The sequence below is a fragment of the Poecilia formosa genome, unplaced genomic scaffold (genome assembly GCF_000485575.1).
Source record: "Poecilia formosa unplaced genomic scaffold, Poecilia_formosa-5.1.2 Scaffold164, whole genome shotgun sequence".
Classification (NCBI taxonomy): Eukaryota; Metazoa; Chordata; class Actinopteri; order Cyprinodontiformes; family Poeciliidae; genus Poecilia; species Poecilia formosa.
The window spans coordinates 1016630-1028758 of record NW_006800103.1 but is presented as its reverse complement, the minus strand read 5'-3'; the positions used below and the strand labels follow the sequence as shown (position 1 = coordinate 1028758).

Here is a 12129-nt window from a genome sequence, read left to right as displayed (position 1 = left end):
ATGGGACCCCATAGCTACAATGTCAGACCTTATGTAAATGACAAAGAATGTAAACGAGTTTTAATGAGTGATTTAAAGTGTTCCAGACTATAGGCAGATCTAACGTTGGACAGTCATTTCCTGTTGGGATTAATAAAGTATTTTTTAATTGATTGGAACTGAATAGACGTCTATGGATCCCTTGCAGCGTGACGTCACTGCTCATGATGATTACTATCATTAGTTTTAGCTGTCAGGTTGTTGATATAACGCGCTAGATCTTGATGATATTTAAAAGACAAAGGAACGCAGTGCTTTGCTACCAATTGTCAACACTATGACAACTAACAAGATCAGGAAAAAGTTTTAATGAAGAGAAAAAAAATAGTGAGAGAAGTATAGGTCAGTCATGCTTGCTTTGACAACCGTCGCATGTGGATGTGCAGTGGATTTGGGTGTTTCAGAAAAGAAAATAGGCGATTTACATAAACTAATCAATCACCGCTGTGTTAGATTAGCGAATACTATCTAATCTACCACAATGATCGCAAAATAAACAACAGGCCTAAAAACTAAAACTGTAACTAAAACCGTTCTATTCTTTGTGTTTGAAATATTTACGTGTTTCTTTTGTGTGTGTGTGTGTGTGCCGATTCCTAAAACAAATGGTGGCGTTGTTGTCACTTGCTATGGCAACAGTTTACAAAAGTGTGTGTGGCAAAAGTGGTTTTGAGTTGTTCTTTAACGTTTTTTTCTGTTACTTTTCCCTTTGCTGTGGCCCACATTAACTGAATCATACCTACATGTCCCGGTTTCATTTATTAAAGTTGTTACGTTCACTGATACACGTTGTTTGAGCCTTCACGGTGTCCGTAGTTGTCTAGATAGAAGCGCTGAACAAGCACGCGGCGGTTCGGAGCGGCGCAGGGGAACCGGATCTGATGGGGAAACCCGAATCGACGTAACAACGGAATTGTTCTACCTCTGGATGACATGTGAAAGAATCGGGTTATTTTGTCCTCTAGCGTTGTGCGCATACGCGAAATTTCCAGACGTAAACACTAACGTCTGCAACGTTCAGTTTAAATCAGCCCTCAGTTTCACCTTAAAAACATCTCATCCATTTTCTGCCATGCAAGAACGCATTTCTGTGGATTTTTATGTACTTTAAAATCAGGAGGGACCATTTATAGCCTCAGGCTTGTCTCACACATACGAACTTATAAAAATGGCTTGATCCATAAAAACCACTGACATGCACAAAAACCACTTTAAAAAGAAAACAGGAAAATAGCTTTCCTTATTAGTAAAATAGAACCTGTGACTTGTGAGAAGGTCGAGAAATGTTTCAGTATTAATGTTGATGAAAACTATTTTTTTTTCCAGCTTCTGACTGTGAAAATACACCACTCATTACAACATCTCTCTTAGCCAAAGTGAAGCAATTATTTTCATATCAGTTCAAATTCCACAAGCGTCTGTGATTGCACGACAAAAAGGGCAGCATTCCAGTTGGTGCACAGAGGAATAATCACACACACACACTCAGAAGGAGAGAGAGATTAGCTGTCCGTGCACAGAACCTTGACCTGCCTGTTTCTGGGGGGTCTGAGCTATTACTGTTTAGATGTTCTGTGTGTTTGGGTGCATGGGTGCTCAATTAATTGCCTAACCAAGAGGTCATTGTTGAGCCACGGATTTGTTGTTTATGTAACTGGGATCTGGAGAGATGCAGAGTGGAAGTAAAAACACAAACCGTATTTTTTTCTGTAATGGTGGAACACTGTGAAATAACAAGCCGTAAAATCTGCAAACTTATCCATGTAGCTCTCTACTTTCTAAAGCAATACAAAGAAAAAACTAATTAGAGAAAAACACTGTTTGAAATGCTGTGCTTAAAGTTAGCTTGACCTGAGACATCAAATAGCTATAAAAGTTGATAAGGAAGCTGTTTTCTTTTTAACATCACTTTTTACCCAATGAAAAACATATCGGCAGTTATAATAGCACGTTTAGGTGAATACAGAACTATCCAGCCCAAAATGGAAAACAAAGCATTAGACTGCAGTGCAAGTTCATCTAAATAAATGAATTTTAGTCTCACTATCACACTCAGAAATAGTTATTTACCAGTCCAATAATGATTATATCTTAAGTCAAGTCAAAGTTTATTTATATCGCACTTTTACAACAAACTCAGTTGACCAAAGTGCTTCACGACAATCACATCATCACAGGGAATAACGAGACAAAATAAAATCTGGAAAAAATAATAAGACGATTTTAAAACTGGTAGAAAATACCAATACGTAATAATATGAATAAAAACACTTTCAGCAATTCCTCTCCCCAATAAACTTGAATCAGTGAAATGTTAATGCTCCCTTTTTTCAAACTGGAAGATTTGTCAAGATGAACATTTATTCAGCTCTGATGAAAGAAATTAAGAATCCATTGAAACTGTAATTAAACTAATAAAACACCAAACCTTCTATTTATGCAACTAATATCTATTCACTTACTACCTAATTTAGCAGAAGACAAACGAAAAACAAACAAAGCTTTTTAGGCTAAGATGAGAAAGTTTGGAAGAAAACAGAAAATGAAGCCAAAGTTCATAACTAAGTTTTCTTTCATCAGTTTTTGCTACAATATAACAGGAATAAAAAGAGACCTCTGTGGTCTGAATCTGGACTATTGGCTCACTTAATAATCTGACTGGATTACTTTATGTGCTAAATCATAATCCTGTTTCTAAATTCAGTTTACAGCTCCGACTGAAATATTCTTCAGACTGGAAGTTCATAAGGTGACTTTGAGCAAATTTCCAAGGCGAAACTGGAATCTTGAATAATAACGATAAAAGTTTTGGGAGAGGAATATCACAGTCGGTCAACCCATATTCTTCATAATCCACTAGAAAGTTAAAATTTTAACAGATTATCACTGCAGATGACAAACAGTTCAAAACATTCGACTGAATAAATATTCCACATTTTAGAGTTTAATCTTCACAGTTCCAACTAAACACAAATTCATTCAAACAAGAAACTTTGACAGAGTTTAAAATAATAATAATAATAAAAATAATAAGACGATTATAAAACTGGTAGAAAATACCAGTACGTGGTAATATGAATAAAATAAAACCTGGTGAGGTCATGAAAACATATTTTTTGAGAATCAAGGAAAGCATTGTTTTCCCGTGAAAATGTTGCATTTCAAAGAAGCAAGGAGAAAAACTGTTTTTCTAGGTGAAAGGTCAAACCTGATTCAATATGTGTATATCAATTCTCATCCCCTTCGATATATTTTATTTTGAAGGGGATGAGACTTTTATTTGACCATCCAACATGCAGTAAGATGCAACTATGGAAATGATGTATATCACGTGCCAAACACAAGGTCAGGGGGCCAAATCCGGCCCGCCATGGCTTCTTATGTGGCCCTCTAGACCAGGGGTGGTCAACTCCAGGCCTCAAGGGCCAGTCTCCTGCAACTTTTAGATGTGTCTCTACTTCAACACACCTGAGCCAAATAATGAGGTCGTTAGCAGGACTCTGGAGAACCTGACTGCACTTAGGAGGTGATTTTAAGTGTGTTGGACCAGGGAGACATCGAAGACTTGCAGGACACCGGCCCTCAAGGACCAGGATTGCCCACCCCTGCTATAACTCTAAGGAGACACATAAACAGAACCGTCAAGGCAACACCGTGATTAAATATTATTTTATTAATCAAATCAAAGCAATTTTTATCTTTTTTACTGCCAAATTACATCAATCAGTCCCTCCACTTTCCTGTGAATTATCATGGAAATTCATGCAAAATCAACAAATCCCTGCACTTTTTGGTGCTAACGCAGAATTGCGACTTTATTGCAGATTTCTGGCAAAAATGGTTGAAAATATTGTATCCAAGTGACATTTTACCCCCACTTGCAGGTGGATGTTTCTTCTACAAAACAGCCACCTCAGCCAGCATGATGACAAGTTATAATCCATAAAAACAAGTAATAAAAAGTCACATCTCCCATCATACATAAGTGAAAATATTTTTAAATTAGTACCACAAACACTTTGATTTTTATTACAAAATATACCAGAAACAATCACAAAATCCTGGAGGGACTGATTTTCAATATCATTTAATTTTAAGAATTTATTTATATTTTAACAGCCTGTTAACGTGTTTTAGCAATAGATTCTGGCACAACTGTCTGTTTAACAACAGTCATGATCTTGATTTGGCCCAAAATGAAATTGAGTTTGACAATCCAGACTTACATGTTTTTAAAATCAGAAATTATGTTAAATTTTTCTAAACAAATGATCACCCTAATCATACATTACCACACCATAAGCAAAATATCTTTACCTAAACTTTTTTCTTTAGGTTCAGACAAAAACATAAATGAATTGAAAAATATAACCGTTTAATTTTCACATAAAATTCTATACATAATCATCTGTAGCTGTGCCAAATAACTTTGATGGCAGTACTGAAAACTAAATAAAACCCCCCAAAAACATTTTTTCATGACTCTGCATGGTATATGAACGTTGATACTGTGTCTTTTTACAGACATAGTTTAAAAAAATGAAACAAAAGACATGACACAGATCCAAAGCTCCAAACAAGCAGCCATTATTCAGGTCATTGACCTGCTTCCTTTGACCCGGGCTAATTAATGTTGTCTAACTGTCAACCAGCTAACAAAAGGAGGCTTATCTCACCCCTAACAGGCTTTCCTCATAATTAATTATTGCATGTGTGTGGGAATACAAACTGGAGATGTTGTTTTTAAATTAAATTTCACACCTAATTACCACTATCCATTTGTCACATGCAAAACATTTAAAAATGGCACCTTCATTCACTTTCCTTACCAAACTACTTCAGCTTTTAACTTAAATATGGTTTATTTGTAAGAACTACTACATATATCTGTTTTTTTTTCATCATCATCATACCTTCGTTGAAAGTATTTAAGTGTATTTGACTGTAAAAAAAGCAGCATTCACAAATTATCTTGAAAATAAACAATAAAAATCAATCTACTTTTATAGTACCTGTTTAAAAAATAAGCGAACCCTCTAACAATTTTAAACGTTGCAATCATTAAACCTTCATATTCCTCTTCAGATGCAATCCCCACATTTCTTTTTAAAGAGGTTTTTTACTCAGTTGAACCATCAGCTCTTTATGTCAAGAATAACAGTTTTATCCCCGTGTGGTCCCACATATATTCAAGCTTTCAGCACTAAACCCACTGATTTAAAGAAAAAACAGCAAAAAACATCTCAACTTCCACAGTTTGTTTTAATTTCAGGACAATCCAAATTCTCATTCCATCCAAAAATATTGTCATAAATAGTTTTTATCCAAATAAATGCAAAACGTATACTTTCGATGCTTTCATCTTTGAGGAAAGTCGGGGCTTTTTCAGTATCAGAAGCTTTATGTGTTTATCGATAAGCAGTTTTCATGTGAATTTGACAACAGTTTCTTGTTGAAACTCCCAGTTTTGTTCATTGGCTGACAATATTAGACACATTTAGATCTTTAGAATATTATCCATGTGGAGAGTTGAAAACCTCAGTCTTGAGGTTTGACCCAAGAGTCAACGCGATTGTTAAACCTTGTCGATTGTTTGTAGTCTACCAATTCTGTCAAGAAATGTAAATGAGGCATTGGCTCTAAATGGGACAACCTGATTAAATAAAGTTAAATAGATAAATTGTTCATTAATCTGTGTTTAATTGTTCCACGGTGGGAAAAGAATAGTTCAAATGATTTAAAAAAATCACATTTATTGCCTTTCACACCAATTAGTGTATGTAGACATGATAATGTTTCCATTTAAGATAACATTAGTATTTTAGCTAACTTTAGCTTTTGAACAGGTGTTTTCATACAGAGTAGATTATGTTGTAGGTCAACATGCTAGCGATAGCCCTTATGCTAGGAATGAGGCTGTGGTCAGCATCGATACATCTGGGGACATAAAACGGTTGCTATTAGTAACAGCTGTAAATGCAAGACGAATCTAATCATTGCAAAATTAAAAGAATTTAAACTTCTTGACAACAAAATCTCTGACAAGTTTGAGCTTGGAAGTTTTGCCTTCTGAATGGTTGTGTGAAGTCTGCTTTGATTTTAATGTGTGTGTGTGTGTGTGTGTGTGTGTGTGTGTGTGTGTGTGTGTATTTTGCAAATGTGAGCATTTGTTTATGTATGTTGTAGTCCTGTGGAATGCTGGTCATGCTGAAGGACTTCATATCCCCTAATATGTCTGCAATGTGGCCCCTCACAACACATTATTCTTCAATAACAAAGTCTGCTAGACTTGTAGATGGAGCATGACCCCCTACACAGAGGGAAGTTTCCATTTCTCCACTGCATGCATGCGTGTGTGTCAGTATTACATTTCTCCTCAAGGTCTGTACAGTAACTCTCTCACTTTGTAGCATGCTATGGGCAAATTTTCCTTAGCTGAACCTGCTTACATTCTGTTGTGGATTCACTTTGTTTGTACTTTTACTCATTAGGAAGAGACATACAGTGATTAAGTTTTCTGATTTGTGAAGATAAACTGCTTCTCTGTCCTCTAATCAACTACAGAAATTCTGATTTTAACAGAGCAAAGATCAAATATGTTCTGGAAAATATGTTTCTTGATACCAAACTAGTAATTTGCTGGGTTATTAAATAAATATATAGGCAGATTATTTCACTTACAGCACAGGAAAAACTATCTTGTGTAAGTGACATAATTTGCCAATTGAACAAGAAGTTTCTCATCAATATTAAGGAATTATTGACTTAAAAACCAGTTCATGTATCTTACAGAAAAGTTTATTTTTCCTTATAAATTTAAATCTGGCTGATTTATTTTGTTACTTTAAGGAGTATATTTTACAACACTTTACTTTTTACTTTTACTTGAGTAATTTTATTAAATTTAGATTCAAAAATACTTTATTATTAATCCCAAAGGGAAATTAAATGTTGTTGTAACTCATTAATTTAGATTCTTCAAAGAATTATTGAAGGTGATTGTAGGAGCTATTTTCCCATTTTTTGGTTAAATCTTAGAATTTAAATTGTTTAGTTTATTCTTATTATTTGTTTGTTTGTTTTTTCCAGTTGATTTATCATTAGAATTTTTGTTTTGTTGTTTATAATTTCTTTGATTAGGAATTCACATAATTAGTTAATTAATTTCAGGTTGGGATGTGGGTATTTCACAGTATAAATAGGTGGGTCTTAGGTAGCTTATTATGCACGTGGGTGGTCATAAGGTTTTTTACCAGCCAATCAGTCACATCGGGTTTTTGTTAGTCAGAGAACAGGTACAGGAATAGGAGCAGAAGCCTGTAACCCTTTTGCCTGAAATTCAAATAAATCCAAAGAACTATATTTTGACTTTGATTCCCTTTTTGCTGCGTAAACCAGAATCCACGGTGCATCAGGTGACTATTTGAGTTGGATTTACTTTTGTTTTGATCACTTTCGAGTTTTTGATTTTTTGAATTTAAGTTTGGGGACAAATGGTCACTACAGTGATAATGATGGCTGTGCAGGGATGATCTTCTGTAGCAGTATTATGAAGTATTATGAAGTATTTTTAGTCTTGAGTAAAATGTCTGTATTTTCTACCCACTGAATGAAAAACAAACATGTTTTAATTAAAAATTCACTAAAACAGACACACACCTGCCGTTTTTGTTAAAGTTTCATACATTTTTATTGAGAGTTTTAAAAAAAATGTTTCTGTTATTTTTGTCACTTATATGAATTATTGTAATCTTTATCCTTAAAATACCAACATTTTCACTTAACTTTATATTTGGTTCGACTGATTATGTCACTTTCTGAATATTAAATAACTGCTAATTTGATGAGTTATCAGTGATTGAGTAGATATAACAAATACTTCTTGGATGGCTACATTTTTACTTTACTTGAGTAAAAATATGTTGAAGTAGAGCTACTCTTACTTGAGTACTACTTTTGGTTACTCTGCCCACCTCTGAGCGAATCAAACCGAACATGTTGGGGAGTATTTTTTGTCCTCTTGCTGTTTAAGTAAGGGGGCCACCTTTGGGCTCTTATTTTGAAGGCACATGCGGTTGGTTTTTCTGCGATAAATTGACGGGACAGCCTCCGCTGACCCTGCGGATTTATCTGTTTCCATATGACCGGGCTTCCATCCACAGCGGCTCCCATACACATGCTGCCGGCCCTCCGCGGAGCAACAATTGGACCTTGACAGCGAGAGAAAGAGGAAAGACAGGCAGCGGGGCCAAATGTGAGAGGCTGATCAGCCGCAGCGGCGCACATTCAGACTTAAAAATCTCCCTCTTCATGCGCCTTGGATCACAAACTTGCGCAGACGTCTTATAAACATGCACCTTTTGGGAATATCTCTGTTTCTGGCATATTTGCTCTACACTAACCTGGCGAGCGACTTCAGCCACAGAGACTATGATGATGAGTACGCGGAGCAGGAGCCGATGGACGAGCCGGTGAGTTTAGTTGGAGGAGAAACTTTGTTTGTCTGTGCGTGAAATGTGTAACGCAGTTGGCCCACTGTGGACCCCCACGCTCCATCATGTGCTCACTCATAATCCCAGAGTTTTTCTTTGTGGAGTCTCACTGTGGGAGAGCAGAAAGTGTTGGCAAGATTTCAGTTTGTGAATGCTGAACATTTCTTTTTTGTTTGAATAACAAAACATCTGTGCTTCTTGTCCTGATTCTCTTCTTTTATCACTCAAAACGGCCTGGTTTTTGTCACAGATTTATTGAAAGATTTTTTTTCAACACTCAGCAGACCTTTTCAGGGAAACGAGGCAATAACTGGTTCAGTGGACTGGAAGTGATGCTGAGTGGGATTATGCCTCTACTGTCCAACTGAGAAAGCAGTAGAAGAAGAAACTGTGGCTCTTGGGTTTCTGCGTGTTTTGGAATTTCTCAACAGACACCAATGATTAAAATGACAATTATGATTAACTTTCATTTAATTGGATAAAAATCCTTGTTGAGAGCTGCAATCTGCACTGTGCACAAGTATCAAAATTTACATTTTCCAGTCAGAGAAATAGATTTGTTTAGTTTCAAAATCATAAAAACAGGTTAAAAAGCATGCAACTATCAAAAGCAATGTTAATAAACAAACATAAATGTCATAGAAACAAAGATGCAGAAAATCTGTTAAATATGATTAGAAATTTAAATTTATTTAGATTTTCTGTTCATGAGTATAACAAAATCATACCTGCCTATCCTGGCAGGAGGTGACGTTTGTACCTGCACACCTCCAAGGTGTTGTTTCAAGCATCTAATATGTTAAATATAGGCAAACAAGGATGTAAATGAGGATAAAATGTTCTTTTATCAATATGTATTTTGAAATTTCTCCACTTCCATGTTTGGGTGATAATGTCATGGGATGAAGCGCTACTTTGCTAGTCAAAGTTGACGTGTCAAAAATGTAGAAAGTTCACCTTTTTCATGGCTAGTGATTTAATTTTCTTAAAAGAAAAAGAAAACCTGACTCTGACTCTTTTTCTATGTTATTGGTAGCAATTCTGTGTCTACATTTCAGAAGCTGTTGTGTTAAAAGGGCAGACAGCAAGTCTGTTAAGAAACTTTTTGTCAATATTCTTAGGAACACACATTCTCTGCCTTCTTTTTCTAACATATGTAGCAACAATAGATACCCTTTAAGTTAAAGTCCATGTTTTAATCTTGTTTTTAAAGCGGCTGCTTTAAAGGTCGGAGACAAGCGAAGTAAAGTCAGGTTTACTTATACATGATGCAACTGAGATAATTCCAGCTTAAATAAATAATATAAAACCATATAATTTAGCTATATTGAAGTATATGAATCAATCCTCTGTTAACTTAAATAAACTTTGACCATTTTTAGTTTCTTTACCAGTTTTTTTAACAACAGTTCATTTCAATTACAGTCAAATTCAGACTGATTATAACTAGAGCTGCACAACATATGGAATTGCAATCATCAGTTTAAATGTATGAACTATTGCAATTGTAAATCATAGCTTGGATGCATCTTTTGTTAGGCTATAACATTCCCAAAACCCTGGAATGTATTTGACCGGTTGGGTGGACTTTAAAGCCCAAAGAAAGTGGTGTGAATATCATGATGATGGAAAAGAAAGAGAAGAGTGTGGAAAATGTGGCTTAATTGCAGATGATGTCATCAGTTTCATGCTTTCCCTAATTTTACCCGCTTGAGTCTACTAAGGATGGATTTCAGTACCGCTCAATTTATTTTTAAAACCCGGATAACCGCATAACTCTGGGAAGAAATAATATGCAGCCTGGTGCACAAGGTGGTGGTTACTTCAGGTGTCATCAGGTAATCTAAAACTCAGCACAGGAAGAACCGTTATGTTAGAAAAAAACACAGAGATCAAGAACTTTTTCACAGTAGACAAGCTGCTGGAAGAGCAAGGTTTTTTTTTTATCTAAATGGAAACTTCAACCAGGAGAAATCTCATCACAATCAATTTTCCAATTGTAACAAAAGCCAGGACAGATAGTTTCTATTTTAAAAATTTGTTGTTTTGTTTATATTATGGCCTAAAACGCATGGAGGATGTAGCCGGTTGTATCCTTTAGTCACCACAAGGGGGAGCTGCAGTCCCCATCAGCTTCCACTATGTCTGCTGTAAAATCCCTTTACAAGGTCAAACAATGCAGTAAAAAGCAGCTAAAAGGGTCAGAAGATTTTTTTTGTTTACATTCAGAGACACATGTGAATTTCTTTTGGAGAAAAAACAGAGTTTTGCTTTGGTCTTTAAGCTGTCTTAAAGGGTTAGGGTTAGATAAGCTGCACGTCTTGGATAATTTGTGTTTTTCTTATCACAGCCCTTCTGATCCGTTCAGTCTGTTCTGGTTCATCTGAAGTCTTGTAAGTGAGTTTCAACCAGATATTTTCACAAGTCAGTTTTTCCAAATCCAACTTGGGTCTCCAGTCATCAGAAATAAACATATCAATAAACACTCGTTGAATCCACAGCATCTAGGTCAGGTCTTTTCCTGCATTCCAAACCTGTACTACTTGTCCTTTGGCCTAATATTAAAAAAATGCTTCTTTTTTCTTTGTAACAAGTTTATTGTCCAGTTCTTCATTATATGTGGCACTAAATATTGCTTCAAGTTCTTATGTTTAATTTTGTGGTATAAATTACAACACACTGAATGAGACAAAGCTTACAAAGTAATTCAAAGTGCTTCCAAATTCTGAATGAAAAGAACAGAAAGTGCTTTTATTTTTTAAATGTTCAGATGGAAGTGTCCATGCAATGTTGCAGCTCGCTCAGAAGTTGGTTACATTTATTTTTGTTTCTGAAACCATCCAAAGTTGGTTAATAAAGCGTTCAGTAGGACAGCAATCTGAATGAAGCTACAACTAATATGGACAGATTATGAGCCACAGACATCCCATAATAATCCACCCATAAGGTCATTCTTTCATTGTAAAACATGTGCAGCAGCTGGAGCTTCCTTTCACTCTGCATGCAAATAAATGACTCAAGTCCTAGACCAAGAGTCCAAGTCAAGTCTCAAGTCTAAGTTGAGTCTGAAATTGTTTATTTTTGTGACTTAAAACCAACTTAAGTACGAGTCTTAAAGTTAGGTTTTCATCTGGTAGTCCGGTAGACTTGGTTTGATTGGGACCAAAATGGGACCAAAATCGCAACATTTGTTCCATTTTTACCTGTTGCGGTTCACTTTCAAACTAAACCTTTTGTTAAATCTGTTCCTCCCCTGGCCTGTGGTGGCGCTGCACCAACAACTACTGAAGGAAACTACATGAAAATATCTGAAGAAGATAACTTCCTTCTTCGACAAAAATGGAGTTGGGTCAAATCTTAGAGGTTGTGGGATTTCTCTTTTGACTTTGTCAAGACAACCAGGAGCTGTTTCTCTCGCTAGCACTCGACTTGCCTGTTTGTTTTGGTTGTATTTACCCAGAATGCCCTGCGCTGTCATCCGCGGTCTCCAGTCTGCTTGGCATTCACATATGCATTCAAACCCCATCACAGTTCACTTCAGCTGAACCGAGACCGAGGTTTGTAAGGGGACCAGAGTTCCCATTTTTTTGGTCCGCAT

The 12129-nt window shown here is 35.9% G+C and overlaps 1 protein-coding gene across 1 annotated transcript in view; it reads left to right on the top strand.

The window, feature by feature from the left end:
• Nucleotides 1-8191: 8191 nt before the first annotated feature.
• The window catches only part of vegfc (vascular endothelial growth factor c), a 47755-nt gene continuing 43817 nt past the window's right edge, over nt 8192-12129 (top strand). Inside the window, exon 1 of the mRNA XM_007564633.2 lies at nt 8192-8510. Coding sequence (XP_007564695.1) covers nt 8391-8510 — 120 coding nt within the window. The 5' untranslated portion in view covers nt 8192-8390. The remainder of the gene's footprint in view (nt 8511-12129) is intronic.